Source organism: Phyllostomus discolor, chromosome 3 (genome assembly GCF_004126475.2).
Source record: "Phyllostomus discolor isolate MPI-MPIP mPhyDis1 chromosome 3, mPhyDis1.pri.v3, whole genome shotgun sequence".
Classification (NCBI taxonomy): Eukaryota; Metazoa; Chordata; class Mammalia; order Chiroptera; family Phyllostomidae; genus Phyllostomus; species Phyllostomus discolor.
This window is the reverse complement of record NC_040905.2, coordinates 11,320,740-11,340,560: the sequence shown is the minus strand read 5'-3', so window position 1 is coordinate 11,340,560 and position 19,821 is coordinate 11,320,740. Positions and strand designations below refer to the sequence as shown.

General features: G+C 42.2%; 1 protein-coding gene across 6 annotated transcripts in view; it reads right to left on the bottom strand.

Moving 5' to 3' along the window:
- Positions 1 to 909: 909 nt before the first annotated feature.
- Positions 910 to 19,821, bottom strand: part of LMBRD2 (LMBR1 domain containing 2) — a 44,404-nt gene continuing 25,492 nt past the window's right edge. The window contains exons 10-18 of one of the 6 annotated variants that reach the window (XM_028524328.2): positions 19,448 to 19,629; positions 18,521 to 18,654; positions 16,551 to 16,656; positions 15,633 to 15,730; positions 13,233 to 13,336; positions 12,041 to 12,087; positions 10,109 to 10,214; positions 8,267 to 8,399; positions 910 to 7,356 (exon numbers count right to left, since the gene is read on the bottom strand). In XM_028524328.2, coding sequence (XP_028380129.1) covers positions 7,296 to 7,356; positions 8,267 to 8,399; positions 10,109 to 10,214; positions 12,041 to 12,087; positions 13,233 to 13,336; positions 15,633 to 15,730; positions 16,551 to 16,656; positions 18,521 to 18,654; positions 19,448 to 19,629 — 971 coding nt within the window. In that variant the 3' untranslated portion in view covers positions 910 to 7,295. Of the gene's footprint in view, positions 7,357 to 8,266; positions 8,400 to 10,108; positions 10,215 to 12,040; positions 12,088 to 13,232; positions 13,337 to 15,632; positions 15,731 to 16,550; positions 16,657 to 18,520; positions 18,655 to 19,447; positions 19,630 to 19,821 lie in introns of those variants that run through there. The other 5 variants (XM_036020210.1, XM_028524336.2, XR_004901892.1 and 2 more) reach the window with 5 other exon arrangements.

Genomic DNA, 19,821 nt, shown 5'->3' with positions numbered 1-19,821 from the left:
GGCCTCTGGGCACCTCCAGGACCCCGGGACTGCTGGACGAGGAGGTGGCAGCGAGGCCTGCTTTGGGAAGCAACTTCATGTCAGCCGAAGCAGAAGTCACTCAGTGTTGGAGTGACTGGGAAAATGCGCGCTCGGCATCTAAGAACTGACAACTTGGTGATACTGAGTCTCCCTGCCCATGAACACGGACCCTCTCTCCATTCATGTACTTCTTCGATTTCTTTCAGCAGCTATGTTTTTTTCCTCGTATACAGCTGATGTATTTTTGTTGTTGTTGTTAAATGTATACTCAAGTTTTTCATTTTGGGGGTGCTAATTAAATGGTGTTGTTTTTAATTTTAAATTCCACTTGTCCATTGGCAGTATATGAGAAATGGACTGATTTTTGCATATTAACCTTGAATCCTACAAACTTGCTATAACCACTTATTGGTTCTAGTAATTTTTTTTGTCATTTCTTTTGGATTTTCTACATAGACAATCACGTCATGTGCAAGCAGAGAGTCCTTTTTTTGTCTTATTGCATTAGCTAATGTTAATGGTGGTGTTTTTTATTTCAAATTTCGGTTGTTCTTTTTGATATACAGAAAAACAGCTGTTTTCTTGCTCACCTGACTGGGGTTCCATCAATTTTATCTTTTCAAACAACTGGCTTTTGGTTTTGTTGATTTTTATTGTTTTCTTGTTTTCAATTTCAGTGATTTCTGCTCTAGTTTTTATTATAATTCCTTATTTTAGTAACAAACAGGATAAAGTAATATAAAATCTAAAGTACATCTTAAAACATTAATTTTTATAATATCTGTTAATAAATTTGTAAGGAACAAAGAATGCTTTAGTCTACTTAATAGAGTTTGATCTTAAAGATGGTAAGATGCAAAACACATAAATAATGAGAAAAATTATTAGTAATTTGTAGAAATGTACTTTATTTCATGCAAAGCTACATAATTTTCTATATTTTAACAGCAAATCAAACATTTCAAAAAATGTATTACATCACAATAAGTTAAAACACTACAGAGCAAGTGCAAGTCCATGAGCTTGTCAAAACCAAACTGAGAGACCATTATGCACAGATGAGGCCAAAGATGCTAGTTTACCTATAGATAGCACTTTGCAGCGTTTTCCAAACACACATTTGAAAATGTAGTGAAAATATGCAGAGAAAAATAGTTAAATCCACAACCCACTGATCAGATATACATATCAGGTAGCAATGGCTGATTAAAGATAAATTTGGCATCATGCACCACAAAAAACATAATGAACATTTTGAAAAATTATGATCAGATACACATTTGAAAAAGACTTATCTTTTATTTCAACTAATCCACTGAATTAGATAATTTGCACATACTTTATTAATGCAGCACAGAAATTAGGTGTTTGTATACTTTGCTTGGGTACTGATATATATAAAAAGATACTGAACAGATATAGCAATATTTCCAATTCACACTGGACTAATGAACTTTTAGAATATTGCCCTAAGGAAATAGGTTCTGGGCAGAATTTATTTGAGAAAGGGTTTTTTTTTTTAAACTACTTAAAAGCAATACTACAATTAGTTACTTACAAAACATTTTATAAAAATTAAATACTAGGAATTGACAACATCAATATCAGAACTCTTTTTCAATGCTGTAATTTATAAATATATATTAGATTACAGTAATTTAAAAGACAGGTCCACATGTTCTCTACCTTCTAAAATGAGAAAAATTCTTCAAGCCTGTTTTCAAAATATGGACAAAAACAAATCCATTGGATTACTTTTAAAAAATAAATACACAGTCTCTCCCCCACAACTCTGCACACCAGCAGGGAAGATGCTAGCCAGCTCTCCTTGGAGAAGCACAGCGCTAAGCGACTAGGTTGATAAGATTGACGTGAAGTGTCAACTTGAAATGGTGTTGTATAGTCAGATTAATACATTTCGACTTTACCCTGTATGTCTGCCACAGTGAGCCATTCTTTCTATTTTTTTGAACTAAGGACAGCAAAATTTCTTTTTGCAAAAAATAATCTGAGATCAAAATAACCACATAAGAAGAGATTTTCAGAGGAAAAAAGCTAATTTCCCCCAGGGAGTATATTAAAAACAAATGTCTTGTTTTTAATATAGAAGAGGAGTGTGTCATCATTCTTGCGTTATTAACAAGCTTAAAATTACAATAAGGCTTCCATCAACCTCAAAGGACAGATCTTTGGAAAATGAGAATAAAATTTTAGGAAAATCAGGCTGAGCGTGAAAGACATTAGCGGTGAGGGCGCGTTCCCACGGCAGTGGGTGGGGCCAGGGCAGGGCGGGGACAGGCCGGCTCTGATCGGGGAAGGGGCGCACAGGGCCAGTCCCCCTGGGAACCCGGCAGGGAGCACCACCGCAGGCTCTTCCGGGTCTCTGAGTAGGAAAAAGTCAGACTTGGACGAAGGACCTTCTACAGAGGGAACTCCTATTTTAGAAGGCCTCCAACCCTCTCACACTGTTTCAACCTCTCCTAATAAAAATCTTAACAATGATGTTATAGTTATGAGTTCCTCCCTTAAAAAAAATCTCAAGGGCTTTTTTTTTTTTAAATCCTCACCTGAGGATATTTTTTTCATTCCTTTTAGAGAGGAAGGGAGAGAGAGAAGTGTCGACAGGAGATAGAAAGATCAATTGGTTGCCTCCCATAAGCACCTGGACCAGGGATTGAACCTGCAACTGAAGTATGTACCCTGAGCAGGAAGCGAACCTGCAACCTTTTGGTTACAGGACAACACTCCAACCAACTGAGCCACTCCAGCCAGGGCAGTCTCAAGATTTTTAACATTTTTTGCTTTGTTTTTTAACAATCACTGCTTTTGGAAATCCATTTTTATGCTAGAACGTTACACTGAGAATAGTTCGTTTCGCTGAAGTGCCCGCCTTAGCAATCGAAGAGACAACACACCAGCGCGCACAGGCCCCGCGGACTAACAAAACCTGCTCCACTACTTCGGGTGCAGACCTGCCATTTCAGCAGTGGGGTCTGTGTGGTTGAAACCATTTCCTCTGAGTATACCGAGGATCATCACAAACAACTGTGCACACAAAACCACAGAATGATGGGGAAAAACACAATGAGGAGTCAACAAAAAAAATAAACAACAGAAGAAAAATCTGCCGAGACTTGAAAAGTCATCCTCTACAGAGAGGCTTCGTAAAGGAAGGGAGGTGTAAGCTGAATGAGAAAGGAAGAAAGACAGATACACCTCTAAGCCTATTTTCTTCTTACATTTAGAATTTAACCCAATCCAATCCAATCCACTTCGGAGACTCAAGCATGTTAAGATTTTTCAAGAACAAGGTTTATTCTTTTCAAGAACAAGCTACTGGTGTAGCTCAGTGGATTGAGCGTGGGCTGCGAACCAAAGTGTCGCAGGTTCGATTCCCAGTCAGGGCACATGCCTGGGTTACAGGCGGCAGCCCCCAGCAACCGCACATTGATGTTTCTCTCTCTTTCTCCCTTCCTTCCCTCTTAAAAAATAAAATCTTTTAAAAAATTTAAAAAAACTTATAAAAAAAAGAACAAGGTTTGCTTCTTAGTGTCAATATATTTATCCTTGTGATTTTCAGGCATGGTCCATTCAAATCACAAATATAAAACACAACTGAACAGAGTGTATTATAATCACAGAGAGGATATTTTTTCCTTTAAAATGGTAACCAACATACCATCAACAACATTCCCTAAACCTATTAAAGTTATAAAAAAGCGGTTTTCTATTGTACATACATGAATTCCTCCATTTATATGCTACAATATACTTAAGAAAACACACATCGCCTTTCCCATCCACATTTAATTTTATTTGGGTACATAGACAGCATAAATTTAAGAACTGATCATCTAATCAAATAGTGGAGCCCAGAAACAAACCGACTGGCAGCGTTTCTTTCTGAAGGTTTGGATTGTCAAATTCTCTGATCTGTTTTTTGTAAATAAAGAACCATTGGATGTTTCGATTTAGCTCTTGTGAAATGAGGGCCTCTTGTGTGATGACATTATTCCAAAGCCCTTGTATTCATTTGGTAAGGGAATCAATTCTAATAATTAGGCTTATACCTTATTTCTTATTTTAATAATGATTTTTACAAAACTGCTCTATTGATAATAATAGATTTTTAAAAAGATTTTATTTATTTAGTTTTAGAGAAGGGAAGGGAGGGAGAGAGGGAAAGAAACATCAATGTGTGGTTGCCTCTCATGCACCCCCTACTGGGGACCTGGTCCACAACGTAGGCATGTGCCCTGACTAGGTATCGAACAAGCAACCCTTTGGTTTGCAGGCTGGCACTCAATCCACTGAGCCACACCAGCCAGGGCTATAAAGGATTATTGATGGAGTAACAAAAACAATTTGCAACTTACAGGTGATTCATGAAATTAGATTATGAATTATTACTTTCAGCAATGACTATTTTGAATTATTGGCTCACTGAATATCCTTACCTAACAATTATAGAAAAATAATATACAAAATTTAATCAGATAACTATTATTATGTAAGAAAGGCATCAAAAGGTAATTGCCAGAAGTAACACTTCAAGGAATGTACTTTGCATGTACACTGTGTTAATTTGGTAGTGATGTTTTACAGTAGATGTTATTACATTTTAATAAGCTTTTCAGGAAAGAAATCTTTTGTACTTACTGTTTTTCACACAGGTGGCTTAATAAATATTAACCTAGTCCCCTAGCAATAAACTCTTGGTCTTCAGTGATTAAATCACTACCTTCCAAACTCAAATTTGTCTAGCCAGATAATTTTCCAAAATGATCATATATAAGATCCGGCAAGATAAATTCTGCTTAAAAAGTTGACTATGCTGGATCATTTAACCAAAATCATTTGGGAAGTAACTCAGAAGTCGTAAAGGGATCTACTGTTTGTGAAGTATAATACTTCAATTGTTATAATCATAAAAAGTTAAAACTAACAGAAAGTAGTACATTTCCTGATACTTTCCTATCAAGTTATCTTAGGGCATTGTAAGGTATAAAAGTAATTGAATGATTTCTTCTCTTTTTCTACTTCAGCTTCTACAAAGCATCTGAGTTTTACAAGAAAACCTGATGAGAAACATTTTACGTAAGGGAAATATTCCGAAGACTAAATAATAAGACATACTACTTTCACAGGACTTTGGGTGAATTTTCCCGCAAGAGCTGTCGCTTCGGAGACATGTAAGATTCTCTCTAACAACGAGACTCTGGGTCCCTCCGTGGGGTGCTCATCTCCCGTTCCGAGCCTTCGAGCACCACCAGGCAGAACGGGACAGCTGGCGGCTGAGTCTGGGTTCTCCTTCCGCCCCGCCACACAAACCTCAGCCCAACGCCCTCACAAGAGCTCTGCGAGGTAGATCAGGAGGTAAAGAGCGAGTTCCACCTTCATTTTGCAAATGAAGAGTTTGAGGCACTGAAAGGTTACGTGACTTGCCCAAGGTATTCAGACGTCCACCACGAAGTTACAGATAGCACTGAATTACCTCCGCTCTTGGCCGGCTGCCCTCTAACCACACTTCAACACATAAGGCTGTGTGTGTGTGGCCTCAAGTGGACACTTTATGTGACCTTTGATTGACAGTAAAACCTATCCATTGATAGTTATTTTAAAAGGGAGCTAATCTAAAAAAAAATGGAAGAAAATTAGATTAACTAAGATACACCATTCCTGTCAGCGTCTGTCTGCATAGATCTGTGTCTTTAAACACTTACATGATAACACTAAAGATGAAAACTGAAAAAGTATGCCTCGGGGAAAGACTGTTTTTAAGAAACATATAATCACACTGTTAGAGTGACTATGTAATCCGTCTCAGGCCGGAACACGTGGGAGTGAGCGCGAGCACTGGGAAGATGACACAGGGCGGTAGGTCCCTAGCAGCGACTGTCGCGGGCAAGCTAGAGCACAGCCACCAGGGGGCGGATCCACAGCGTGGGCCTCTGAGACGTGGAAACGTTTCAGGGACGTAAAAACTCTGCAAGCATGTTTCGCCTAACTATATTCACTGTGTAATGTGATGATTTAAAATATAATCCCTAACAACTCTGACTGAAACACAGAGGTTAAAAAATCAATCTAATAAGCACGTTTAACCAGCACGTTATGACACACTTCCGCTCCAGTACACAGGCACAGCTCACTGTACTGTGCTTCGCCTTATCTGTCCCACAGATGTCACTGTTCTTATAAATCGAAGGCAATGCCCTCCACCTGCAAAGAGATGACAGCTCACTTTACTTAAGACTCACTTTACTGCTGTGGTTTGGGACCGAATCCACAATATCTCCAAGGTCTGCCTATAGTTTTCTGTTTTCTACAAACCACAATTAAAGTGTTAGTATTAATAGAAAATGGATTCACTTTTTACCTTTGAATAACCAGATATTCTTTTTCAAAAAGCCTAAACAGGTACCTTAAAAATTAGAGAATTCTGGGAGAATCTTTGGTTATTAAAAAAAAATCCTACTATTTACAATTAATGTGTAGGATTCTCCCTAGATGGAATAATCAAAACAAATCATCATGCTAATGATAAAGATGAAATGAAAATCTTTACAAAGCAATACCAAAGGCATACAACAGTTTCCAGCTACTACCAAAAAATGAAAGAGCTAATCGTCACCCGGTCAGAGCACACATGCTAGAGATACTACCACCACCGGCTGAAGTATAATCCTAATTGTACGTGCAAAAACCGCACTAATAACAGACATACAGAGTTGAAAAAGAGCTTTTTACATTCAGGTATGTTTGTAAGTGAGCCTTGTTTTAAGACATGGGTTTTGTAAATACGGTTATTATTCGAGGTCTCCAATTCTGTGGGAAACAGAGGATGAACATATTCTTTAAAAACAGCAAAAAAGTAAATCAAAAGAGCTGTATGACGTTATTATTAAGTTTGACTTAGGGCTTCCTTGGAGCTTCGAATCAGCTTTCCTGGGAAAGGAAATCTGAACGAACGGAGCTACTTGCTCTCAACATACAGCGATCCTGATCACAAACTCAACCCCTCCGACCGCACCCCTGCTTCTGAGGCAGACCCTTCAGAAACGGCATGTAATAAATTCTACGAGAAAAGATGCTACTCTATCAAAGCAGAATGAACTGTTATTACTAAGCTGCGATTAATTTTCAGTGTCTTTCTCATCCTGACATTTCACTGAGAATGCAGTGCAAATTCCAGGGTATAGAGATGCCCACAAAGACTGAACTGACGTGTCGATTTTGGTTGTGGTTGGTTATTCCACGGATTCTTCCAGACTTTAGACATCATCAAATATTCTGCTGCGAGACATCGAGAGGTATCGTCCACCAGGCTGATACCTGAAAATGGATAAAGAAATGATCTGAGGCATCAAAAATAATAAAGGAAAAGAGAAAAATAGGAACGCATTAAAAAGAAGTGGCTACATAATTCGTCAGCACTGTGACATCTCCCCAGCGGCTGCAAGTAGAAGTCTCTTCTCCAAGGCTATTACCCCAAAGGGATTCACATGGTCGTAAGCCAGCCAGCCACTCCCTGTTTAGGGCCTGGAGTGCACGTATGGACCGGGTGAGAGCTGGGACAGAAAAGGGGGGTGGGGGCATAAAGCACAGAATGGAACTCACGAGATTGAACCACCACTCTTGACTGCTGAATACAAATAGAATATTTTTTTGCTATTTATAGGCAGTAGTATAGCAAATACCTTCATGTGCATCACATTTGCTTTTGTTTAATAATTTCCACATAGCATCGCTGCTACAAGCACAGACTCCAGCCATACAGAGTCCTGGGGTCTGAATACCCGACTTGGCCGTTTACAAGCTGTGTAAGGGACTGAGCCTCTCTGGATTCCAATCCAGCTGGAGTCGCAACCATAAAATACAGTGTCGTTGTAAAAGCGCTCAGAATAGTGTCTGACACCTGGTCATAGCTAGGTGGCTATTGCTAAACATGATAAATTCTATAAATGAGATCGTCAGAAACAGGTATTGTGAATTGATGACTCTTACTATCATAGCCAGTGCTTGCTTATTTCTAATGCCACTAGCAGTTTTCAATTACCACCCCGGATGCTATAATTTAAAAACAAACACATTAGAAGGTAGAAAAAGGTATCAAAGGCTGCTTAATATGCTTTTTATGAGCAGTGAAGATGGACCTTTTCCGTATATTTATCTACCTTGTCAAGGCAGCGTTATTCAAACGTCAGGGGAGTGCTGGGCACACCGTGACAGAGCTGGGGCTTACCTTCCTGATTCAGGTTCCAGAGGGTCATCGGTAAATGCTTCCGCGTTAAAATCCAGGGGTTCCGCATCTTGTAGGAGTTCTATTCGGTCCCTTTCGGTCCTATTATTAGCCCGGGTATATTTGGATGCTGCTGCTGAAAAAAAAAGAAAAAAAAATGCTTGCTTTTCTATTGTCTTTATGGGTCACAGTCTATGAACCCAAAGGAAAGTCAAGGATCTGAATTTCGATTGTGACAATATTGAGAAAAGATAACCACCTGGTTCCTTACAATCAGATTAAAATGATATGATAAGTAGTATGAGGGAGCGCTTTCAGAAAACTTAGGGCAAACCCATTCCATCACGCCTTGGACTCTGCCCTGCATCCCGTCTCTCGCTCCCTCAGCAAACACTGGCTGTCCGCCGCCTGCCAGGTGCCCTCTAACTCTCCATTCTGAGGCTTAGTGTCTCCTCTGACCCGTCCGTTCTCCCGTACTCTCAGACCCTTCTACTCTGCGAACTCCTATTCCATGGTAAGCAAGCTTCCAGATCCTTCTGTAAAGTGTCCCCTCTGTTTCCTAGCTTCATCTGAACTTCAGCCCCCCTTCCCCTGCCCTCGGTGGCATTCACGTGCGCCCTTTCCGCTTCATCTGCAGGCTCACTGCCATTCCAGGCCCTCTTCCTCCCTTGGCAGCGTCGCCAAGGCAGATGGCACACTGGTTCCCGGGTCTCGCTTCCCTAAAAATCATGAGTTACACTGCTGCCCAAATCTTTCTGGATCAAAATTCTGAGTGTGCTTCCTTCCGGGTTGAAATCTTATGTTTGGGATAAATTACAAACTTCTGAGCACAGTAATATCTGTGCCCAAACTATTTCTGTAGCCTCCTTCTTTCCGGGCTCCTCCCAGGGGGTCCCACCCTTTGGTGTCTCTGGGCTGCACTGGAAGAAGAAGAGGTGTCTTGGGCCACACATTAAATACCCAAACACTAACAAATACTGATAAGCAAAAACAAAAAAAAAGGTTTTAAGTAAGTTTACAATTTTGTATTGGGCCGCATTTGCAGCCATCCTGGGCCAGAGACACTCCTGCTTTAGGCTCTAATCAGAGAAAAACTTGCATTTCCCCAAAAGTTCTCTCCTGCCACTCACTACTACTTCTGCCGGAAACACCTTCACCTGGAGAATTACGTCCTTCATCACAAAAATCCCTTCCCAGTAAAGAACTGGGTCCAGCCCTGCGTGGGGCTCCCTCAGCACCAGGGTGCACCGCTGCGTCTCCTCCAAAGACAGAAGGCCTCAGCCCCTCACTCAGTGCTGCTTCTGCACACACACAGGCCTCCTGCAGCCCTTCCGGGGCAGGGGCCAGGGTGAAGGACGTGGGGAGGTTTCTCAACCTGATGGCAAATGTCTCCTGCCTGGTATCAGCTCCTCACTGATCATGAGCCCCTCGAGGACGGAAATTCATGTTCTCTGTATCCCTGTATACCCGGGAAAGTCCCCGACACCTATGGGTCGGTCAGTAAACTGTTATAAAAATTAATTTAGGCTTAAGTCCAGTAACACACAAGTAAAGAAAAACATCTTGGCAACTAACAGAAATAATCAGGACCTGCCCAGAACACGCCTGGGTAAGTGCCATTACTTAGGGTGGCACGATTGCAACTGTTCACCCACATCCCTGATGTCTCCTTCTGCTGCCAGAATGTGTATGTGAGTTTCCCTCCCGCCGATACACTCCCCCAAAAGTTCTGGGGGACAAAAAAGGAAGCTCACTGCAGAGCCCCTTTTCTGAATGGGCATCGGAATCCTCAGTCTCCATGCAAGCACGCATAAGGAAAAATCACTCAGACAATAAACTACTTACATCGGTTTGTACTGGTATCTGAAAAACTCGACTCTTTTGAATCAACATGAACATTTCTGTTTCTAGTGGAATCTTCTCTATTATGCCCATAACGTTCTTTCCACTCCTAGGAGAGAAACACAGATGAGTATACAACCAAAGAACTCACTGACAGAAAATAATTCATAGGTATCACAGATTATATATGTATTGAGTAATGTAATTTAATTTTTTTTCATCAGAAATTCATTAGATACTCAGTGTAACTAGCACAGTGTGTTTAAAAATCACAGGTCGCCCCGACTGGTTTGGCTCAGTGGACTGAGCGCCAGCCTGCAAACTTGAAGGTCACCAGTTCGATTCCCACTCAGGGCACATGCCTGCAGGCCAGGGCCCCAGCTGGGGATGTTTCAGAGGCAATGGATGTTTCTCTTACATCAATGTTTCTCTCCTTCCCTTCCGCCCTTCCTTCCCCTCTCTCTTAAAATTAATAAAAATAAAATATTTTTAAAAAGAATATCAGAGATTCTGATATTATAGAAAAATCACAGGTCAATAATTTTTTTATCTTTACATAATTTTAATAGTTTCCAAACCTAACTTTCACAAATGAACACATTTATAGACATACTTGCTAGCTATAATTATTTCGTCATTCAGTTCTTTTAACCAAAATGTCAAAATATCACAACTATAATAAACTTACCTTGACGACATAGAAGTTATGAGAACACACAATTAACGAGATGTTGACAAAATCCCCCTTCTACCCGAGTTAGCTACAAATTCAGAGACCTCCAAAGCCACTTCTGCGAGCCGAGTTCAAGCTGTCTGCGAGGACGGTCCGATGACGACTCGAAGGGCACCGCGTGCAGTCGTCACTCACTACACCCGCACCACCCGGGAGCCTGCGCACTACGTCCCGACAGCTGACCCCTGAAAAGGGCGTGGCGAGAATTCCGCCGCCCACGCGGGGCAGGGCTGCATGGGCGGGGGGCCAGCCACGCCCGGTGCGTCCTGGCTCTCTCTCTGGATGACACGGGCGCTCGCTCGCAGGGTCACCCTGCGACTGCGGTAAGCCAAGGCCACTGTCACAGAGGGGGGCTCCGTCTCCAGGGACGTCCACCCTCGGGCTCTGGCCCCGGCTCTGCGGTGAAGGGCAGAGCGCGTCTCCTGTTACGAGACGGACTCCACAACCCGGGAAGACGAGTCTCCCGTCTCCCGGCCTCCGCTTCCCTGGTACAATCCGCCTCGGGGCTGGAAGTGTGTGGCGGCTGTGACCGGTTTTTCTCATTTCTTGCCTTTTCACTCTCTAGGAGGAGGTCAGTTTACCTCAGCAAACGGAAGAGTGAAAAAAACTAGTAACAGTGATGTCATATTATTTAAAAAGTATAATTTGCCCTGACTGGCAGAGCTCAGTGGATTGAGTGCGGGCTCGGAACCAAAGTGTCGCAGGTTCGATTCCCAGCCAGGGTACATTCCTGGGTTGCAGGCCACGGCCCCCAGCAACCGCACATTGATGTTGCTCTCTCTCTCTCTATCTCCCTTCCTTCCCTCTCTAAAAATAAATAAATAAAATCTTTAAAAAAAAGATTTAAATAGGTACACAAGTACCTATTTAAAAAAAAGTATAATTTTAAAGCAATCAAAATTACTTCACCATATGTAAGACTGATGAAGTGAGTCATTCGCTTGGTAGTTACTTAGTGAGCACCCGCCCGCTCCAGACCGGCTGGACGCTGGAGGGCACTGTCACCAGCGACTTTCTAGAACACGTCTGACCAGACACCTCGTGTGTAGGTAAGAATCTAGTCAGGTCACCTGTCCGTACAAATAGACCAGGGCTTTCCCAACCATTCTCTGGTCTTAGCCAATTATTCTACGTCAGTGAAATTCTCAGGATATTTCACATTCATGTTTAGGTTGCAGCAATTTAATGAGTACTATACTTACTCTTCTTCGATTTTCACCTTCTTCTTGCCTTTGCCTTTTTCTCTTCTCTAGAGACAGAAAAGGGGTGTCAGATTTGGTGTAACAAGGTTTAGTTAGATGCAGAGCAACTGCAGTCAAGTACCAGGCCGTGGCCACTGTCCCCTAAATTACTACAGTGTCAGAGGCGGTGGGCTGTTGCTGGGAAGGCCCTTGGACCCCCCTCACTGCGCAGTGGACGCCTCCTGCACTCCTGCCGGCGGCGGCCCCGAGGCTCTGCCTGGTCCCGGTGGGTGAGCAAACAGTTCTCCTCGGGGTGACCTGAACTTGTGTCTCTGTAGCTTCTCTTTTCTCCGTGCTCTATCTTCTAAATGAAGTTCACACTTCTTTCCGCGTGTTTCGCCCCTACTCCCCTCTGGCTGTCTACCCAGTGGTTTTGTCCCCCACAGGATGTGCTGTACAGACCCATAATTCTGGCCTCTAAATAGCTTCTGACTTATCACTCTTGTTCTTGAGAACCTTACCAAGGACTGGATAAGATACTCCAGATGAGCTCTGATTAATGCAGAAAGCAGCAGAACTGTATATTAACTAGACACCGCCGTCCTATGAGAGCTTGGGAAGGCTACACCAACTTATTTTAGAGCCACGACACTGGCTTACGTCTGACTAGTGATCGTATAAAAGCCCCCGGCCCCAGTAGGGAGAGCAGCTAACAGTCAATGTCCCCAGGCTCAAGTTTTGTTTCTCTTGTTCCCTGTGCTACCATCACCTGAACATCAGGGAATTTGATACATTCAGTTTGGAAATTAGATTGTAGTAGAGTGCCGTGTACTCTAACAGGTTGTTAACGATATTCACCACATTGTAAAAACCAGCCTTGGCTTGAATTGATTTCCTGTGCAGTATTAAACCGATCTTTTCTAAATTAATGAGTTTTACCGTTGTACTGAACCTGGCATATCTGCCTCAAAGTAAACATAAAGATGACTCCAACACAATACAAGAAAATACTAAAAAACTTCTGCTGCAGAATTTCTTAAAGGCAGATGAAACAAGCATTTATGTTTTCCAATTATTTTTGCTATGAAGGCTTTATGTAGGTTTTTAGCTAAAATATTAATTTCTTAAGATACATATTACAAATTATACAAATATTAATTTTGTATTTTGAGTCTGCACTTTCCCTTCATTTATTTTAAAAGACAAGTCTTACCTCGCCTGATTAATTCTTTTCCTTCATCGACTAAGTCTGAGGTCATATCATTGTCTCCCATGAACTGCTGGAAACCAAGTAGATTCAAACAACGAGTTCCCAAACTAGTAAAGTAGATTTCCAAAAGAAAAAAAAGCATTATTTCACATTGTAAACATGCAGACAAACTGTTTTTAGTGCCGCCGCCCTCAAAGAAGCCTACATTTCATTTTTAGCTATCACGGCAGGTTAACAGAGTCACATTTGTCTCTAAGAAGTGCCTACTTCCCTTTCTAAGAAGCTCAGTGCATGCGCAGGACGGCACGGATGAGGGTATGCAACACATGCAGATTTCTTGAGGAAACAAACTAAGGTAGGCCATTAGCACACCTTTAGAAAATTATTATGCTAGGATGCTAAACCATAGCTATAATACAAAAGCAATTTATTCTTGTCTTACATCCACACAGCAATTTTAATACTGCTAGTTCTGTGATTTTAAGCATTCCCTTGCCATCTTCATATCCTGTGGAAATACTATACCCCTTAGGGCAGCGGTGTCAAACTCACTTTCACCGGGGGCCACATCAGCCTTGCAGTTGCCTTCAAAGGGCTGGAATAATTTTAGGACTGTATAAATGGAACTACTCCTTAACTGTTAAGGAGTTGAAATCACATTCGGCCCTTTGGAGGCAACCGTGAGGCTGATGTGGCCCCCGGTGAGAGTGAGGTGCACACCCCTGGTTCAGGGTGAGAAGCCCTACACTACGTAACTGTCTCTGGAAAGGGCTTAGCTGCGTGTAAAGTGTCAGTGAGCAGCCTTACCCTCTCTAGACAGTTAAATCTAAAAATCAGCTCTGGGTATGGCTATGTCGCTAGCAGTATGGGTATTATTTACACCAGTTATGGCAGCATTTCAAAAAAAAATGGACCTATAAAGTCAAGTTACACAACTAACTAAATAAATGAAGTCAAGTTACTAATGAAATGCCAGCAAGACATTGCTTCATATATTCCTATAATGGAACATCTTCTTGGATAGATAATTTGAAAATGGAGAAATATAACCTTTTTTTTTCCTTAAAGACAAATTGACACTCAAGGTTTATTGTAATGAAATCTATAATAACACTTTTAAGGAGTTATTTTGAAGTTTAACAGTTTTCCTTTGAGACTAATCATTCTTTATATTTAAGGTGTTAGAGTTGACAGAGCCCTGTCCCACCCATTCTCTGGTCCAGCAATGATCTACTAAGGCAAGAAGAGATACTAATCCAATCCACGTAACTACTAACGTGACATAATTTACACATCACAAGCTCTTCATGTTCCATTCACAGTTTCATAGACTTTTCAAGGGAATAAGCATATAATCAAAACTTAGCTTCAAATACCAAAAAGATGGCCGTTTTCTGCCTATAATTCATGATGCTCACAGCATAAAGCTAAGTCTTTTCTGCCTGACAGAAAATCTCAAAACAATAGATTTATGATCCGTTCATATTGACAGTTTTATTTTAAACTATAATTCTTTAGCTCCTTTGCTCATGAGAAGGCAAAATACAGGTGCTTTAAAAAATTCAATAGAGAATTGATTTCAAACAATACTTGGGTATTTACTCCACAGCCTAATGTGAGCACATACATATTATTTGTAATAACCACATAATGGTATTATAAGATTTAGATAAAAAACGGTTGGATAAAACTTACATTTTTGTCAGGAAAGCAAACTCACACCAACAAAATGTTCCTTAGAAAGCGGCCCCTTTGGCAGCCAAGCAGTGTTCACGCGGTGAAGGGGGGCGGGGGGCGGGACGAGGGCCCCTGACACGTGCAGGTGGGGAGGACGGGTGCCGGACGCCAAGCACCCCGTCCTTTGCTCCCTTTGAGTCCTACCTCTAGGACCCTGCCACTTCTCCCAGCCCCGCACAACACTGCAGCCCAAGTACTGCCCAGCCTTGCGGGCACGGCCCGGCCTTCTGTGCTGGCTCCACCTGAAGCATGGAGAAGCCCGGCACTGACCGTGGGTCAGCCCGAAGACTAATCTGTGTCACTGGGCAGAAGCCGGGCGTGGGCTATTTCATAAGCGACACTGGCTGTCGGTGCTGACGGCCAGGACTTTGAGTTGGCATTCTGTAATTCATCCCATCACTTTGTAGCCTAGGTGTTTGTAACAAATAACTCTTGGCCTCTCTTTTCCTGAAAACATCTTCGGAGAAAGAGCCTTACCTTATCACTCAAGCAATCCTTTTAAACTATTCCCAGCATCCCCATTCAGATTTTCAGGGATCTGAAGCCACAGTAAAACGAACAATAACCAGAACCCGACCAGTAAATATTTAAAAGAGCTTTAAGAAGAAAAGATATCCAGGTCAGGCTAAGAGTGTGTGGAAACATAAATGATGCTAGGTTGCTTACCTAAAATAAGTAGCAATGCAGAGAATTACTACCAGCATAGGATAATATATATAGAATCCATCTGCAATAAAGGATAAAACTTTCATGGAACCCATAATCTGAGGAGCAAGAGAAAAGTGAAATCAGTACAGTCTATATTTTTTATTTTTTCTATCATTAGAAAATTCACACAAAACCACTTATATTAATAAGTTTGGACTTTTCAAAAAGTATAAATAAAACACTGAGTAATATTTAAGTTCTCATAAGAAAAAAAAAGTTGTTACTGAAGTGATGAATATTGACTAAACTTATTGTGGTAATCATTTCACAATACATGTATATATCAAATCATTATGCTGTACAACTTAACCAAATGCAATGTTATATGCTGACTATACCTTAATTTGCTTATTTATTAAGGTTTTCTCCTAAAGAAAATTAATATTTTATAAACATCACGGAAAATTATCCTCTACACTAAACTATAAATATAAAAGTTTACATTATTATAGGTCAGGTCTATTGCTACTACTCAGCTGGATGAGCTACAGGAACCATTTTTTGTAACAGAGTGGGGAAGGGACTGGACAAAGAACATGCACGAATGACCCGCGGGCATGGGCAGCATGTGGGCATGGACCGTGGGAACGGGGGTGGACTGGGCGGAGGAGGCCCAAGGGGGGACACTGGGACAACTGTAACAGAGTAATAATAAAGAAGTCTTAAGAAATAAAAATAAAAATAAATAAAATTTAAGAAACAAAATCACTTTTATACAGTCATTAGCAATTATACACACAACCTTTAAAAGAAAGTTTTAGTTATTTAAAAAAGGCCCAAGTCATGCCACAGTACTTTTCTGCACCCCAAACCCAGAACAGTAACATCCCATATGGACAGCGAACCCAAAGAACGCGGCTCCCCGGCCATACGTACAGACGTGTAGGCTGTCGGCTGCGTGTTCTGGTGAGAGATGGAGGAGTCCATGTGCGTCAGACCCAGGAAATTAAGACATAAGGGAGGAGTCAAGCGGCAAAATAACCTGCAATAAGCATGTATGAACAGAACAGATGAAAAATGAAGCAGCGAAATTACTTTACATTATATTGAACTGTATTAAGAACATTTCAGATCATTGTAACTGTTATTATCCTCTGTCTGTATTATATATATTTTGAATTATTAATGTGACTCTCCCCTACTTACTTGGGAGACACTCTGGAAACCCTATTAATCACATCTTCCGTAAAAACATCAACACCTACAAGGCAAAGCTCCAGTCTCAGGCTGCCTGCTCTCGTGGTGTTGCCACTGCTCTACCCCAAGCATCCGTGGAGTGCCTGCATGTGCGCCGCTCCCAAACCTACCGGCTGTGCGGCCTGCCCCAGCAGCACGGCCAGGGCAACAGCTTCCTTGGGGCGAACTGCACTCGCTACATGACAGACCTGCAGTACATCACTCTGATAGCTACAGGTATAAAGAACCGTCAGAGCTCGGTGTGTCCTGATAAAAAGAGAAGCTCACAGAACCACAGAGGCGAGACTAGGGGAGAGGAAAATGGAGGGTGGGCGAAAAAGGTGAAGGGACTAAGAAGCACGAATTCATAGTTACAGGACAGCCACAGAGATGCAAAGGACGTCACAGGGAACGTAGTCAGTGATGGTGTAATAAGGATGCACGGAGCCAGGTGGGTACTTGAAATACTGGGCGGGACCACTCTGTAAATTACACAGCTGTCTAGCCACGATGCTGTACATCGGAAACTAATACAGAAAAATACTGAATGTAAACTGTAATTGGAAAAAAAAGAGAGGTAACAGGAAGAATGCTTTTGTGGTGATAGAATAGTTGTGGTTACAGAAATCATACACACACACACAAATAGAGGATAAAAATGAGAATTAAATAAAGTCTGTAGCCTAGTAAACAGTGCCAATGTCAATTTCCAGGTTTGGATACTGTAGAACAGCTACAGACAATGTCCCCACTGGGGGGGGGGGGGGGCTGGGGGAGGCAGGTGGGGGAAGGCTCAGAGGAGGACTCTGTATGATACCTGGCAGTTCCTATGAATTTATAGTTATTTGGGGAAAAGGGTGAAAAAAAGGCTTAGAGAAGTTTTGTTTACTTCCTCTCTATGCAGATTCCTCTGCGTATCTGCATATCTAGTCCAGCCCTTACAAACATCCCCAATGCGACTAATTGAACAATATGGACAAATAATAAACAGTGTAAGACAATATGGACAAATAATAGATTGTTGAACCTAGCCCAAGCTGAAGCACCCTCTTGAAATTTGTGAGGTCTCTCAGTAAACGTTACTCCCATTGGCTTTCTCAGCCCACCACAATTCAGGCTGAGTCCACTGGATCTCAAACTACTTTCTAGGTCTAATCCAGGGGCGTCCAACCTTTGGGCGTCTCTGGGCCACACCGGAGGAAGAAGAGTTGTCTTGGACCACATGTTAAATACACAAACACTTAACTAAAACTGATGAGCTAAAAAAAGGTTTTAAGTAGGTAAGTTTCCCATTTCATGTTGGGCTGCAGTCACAGCCACCCTGGGCCACGCTGGGCCGAGGGTTGTTTCCCTCTCAAATGTTTCCATTTCTTTTACTAACCGATTTACTGACTCTCCGATTGGTAAATCCAGGTTCACTATGCCTTTCTTTTCAATTCTAATCTCGCATACCTATTTTTAACTTCACACTTCGTGTTGTTTAGCTAGCAATCAACAAACAACTAATTAATATTCAAACCTAATCAGTTAGTTCAGAGAAATACAGGGGTTAGTGGCATTAACATTTAAACCTAATCAATTAGATCAGAGAAATACGGGGGTTAGTGGAAGCCCCCAAAACAGCAAGAAATAAAGGAGAGACGGCCCGTGTGCAAACGCAGTCTACTCACATGCCACTGAAAAGGAGGCTGTAAGCGTCAGTCTGGTGATGTGAGGCCAAGTAATAGTAGTTAAACACACGGATCCTGAACACAGTAGAATACACACAGATACTCAGGAAGAAGATGGAAAGGAAGCAAGCAATCTGAAAAAACAAAAACAAACAGACAAAAAAGCCCAGGTTGAGACTAATGGGCTTCAGTACTTCGCAAACTGTCAGAGCATTAGCCTTTATTGCCAGCTACCAAGTGTGGGCATTCTAAAATTGAAATATATTAGTAATGGATTTTTTAACCACTTAAGAAAACGAAATTGTGAAAAGAAAATCTACAACTCAACCATGTCGCATCCTATCGCTAAGCTCCAAGTCTCCCTCCGGAAGGGGCCTGCCCTCCCGCCCCCCGGGCAGCTCTTCACGTGAAGATTGAGAGTCAGGCCGCTCCACTGGCGTGAGGAGGAGCCACACAGCCTCAAGCGCTATTTTGCCCTGTTCTGTATCTTTTCACTTCTCCTCAAATACGGTCCTTGTTTCTTAAAAAAGATTTTATTTATTGCTAGAGAGAGGAGGAGGGAGGGAGAAAGAGAAGAGCAGAAACACTGACGTGCGAGAGACACATCGGCCAGTTGCCTCTCGCACGCCCCCAGCTGGGGACCTGGCCCACAGCGCAGCCTGTGCCCCAGCTGGGAACTGAACGGGCGGCGCCCTTGTGGCTCGGGGGTGGGTACTCAATCCACTGAGCCACACCAGGCAGGGTGGTCCCTGGTTTTTATAGTCTGGGTAAACTGACGAAGGTCATTTCTGGAAGTCTGAATGACAACACCGTGGGAAGCTTCACTGTTTTCATTACTGCTAGAAGAAATACATGGGGGCAAGCTACTGCTGTTAAGGACTGCACTATAACTGACATTTACTGATAGCGGGTTTAAAGTAAACTGACCTCGATGTAAATATAATTGTACGTTTTCTCGGCCAGCTGGATGAAGACTGCAAAGAGGGACAAGACAGGGGTCGTGCTGAAGAACGTGCACTCGGACCACACGACAATCACAGAGAATATGGACAAGACCACGGCAAGCATCCTATGAAACCACGGTCGCAAGAGACATTCCCAGTACCATTCTGGAAGATAAAAGAGAAAAACGATTAAGGAAACCATACGGGAGTAACAGGGCATTGACAGTGTTTCAAGATATCTCCCTCTCAGATGCACAGTTACAAAGGGAAAGACGGCAGTCTTCCAGCGGAGGAAGCAGCAGGCACCGCCCCAACCAAATGACCACGGGTCGCGGGGCAGGCAGCTCACGTGCCCTC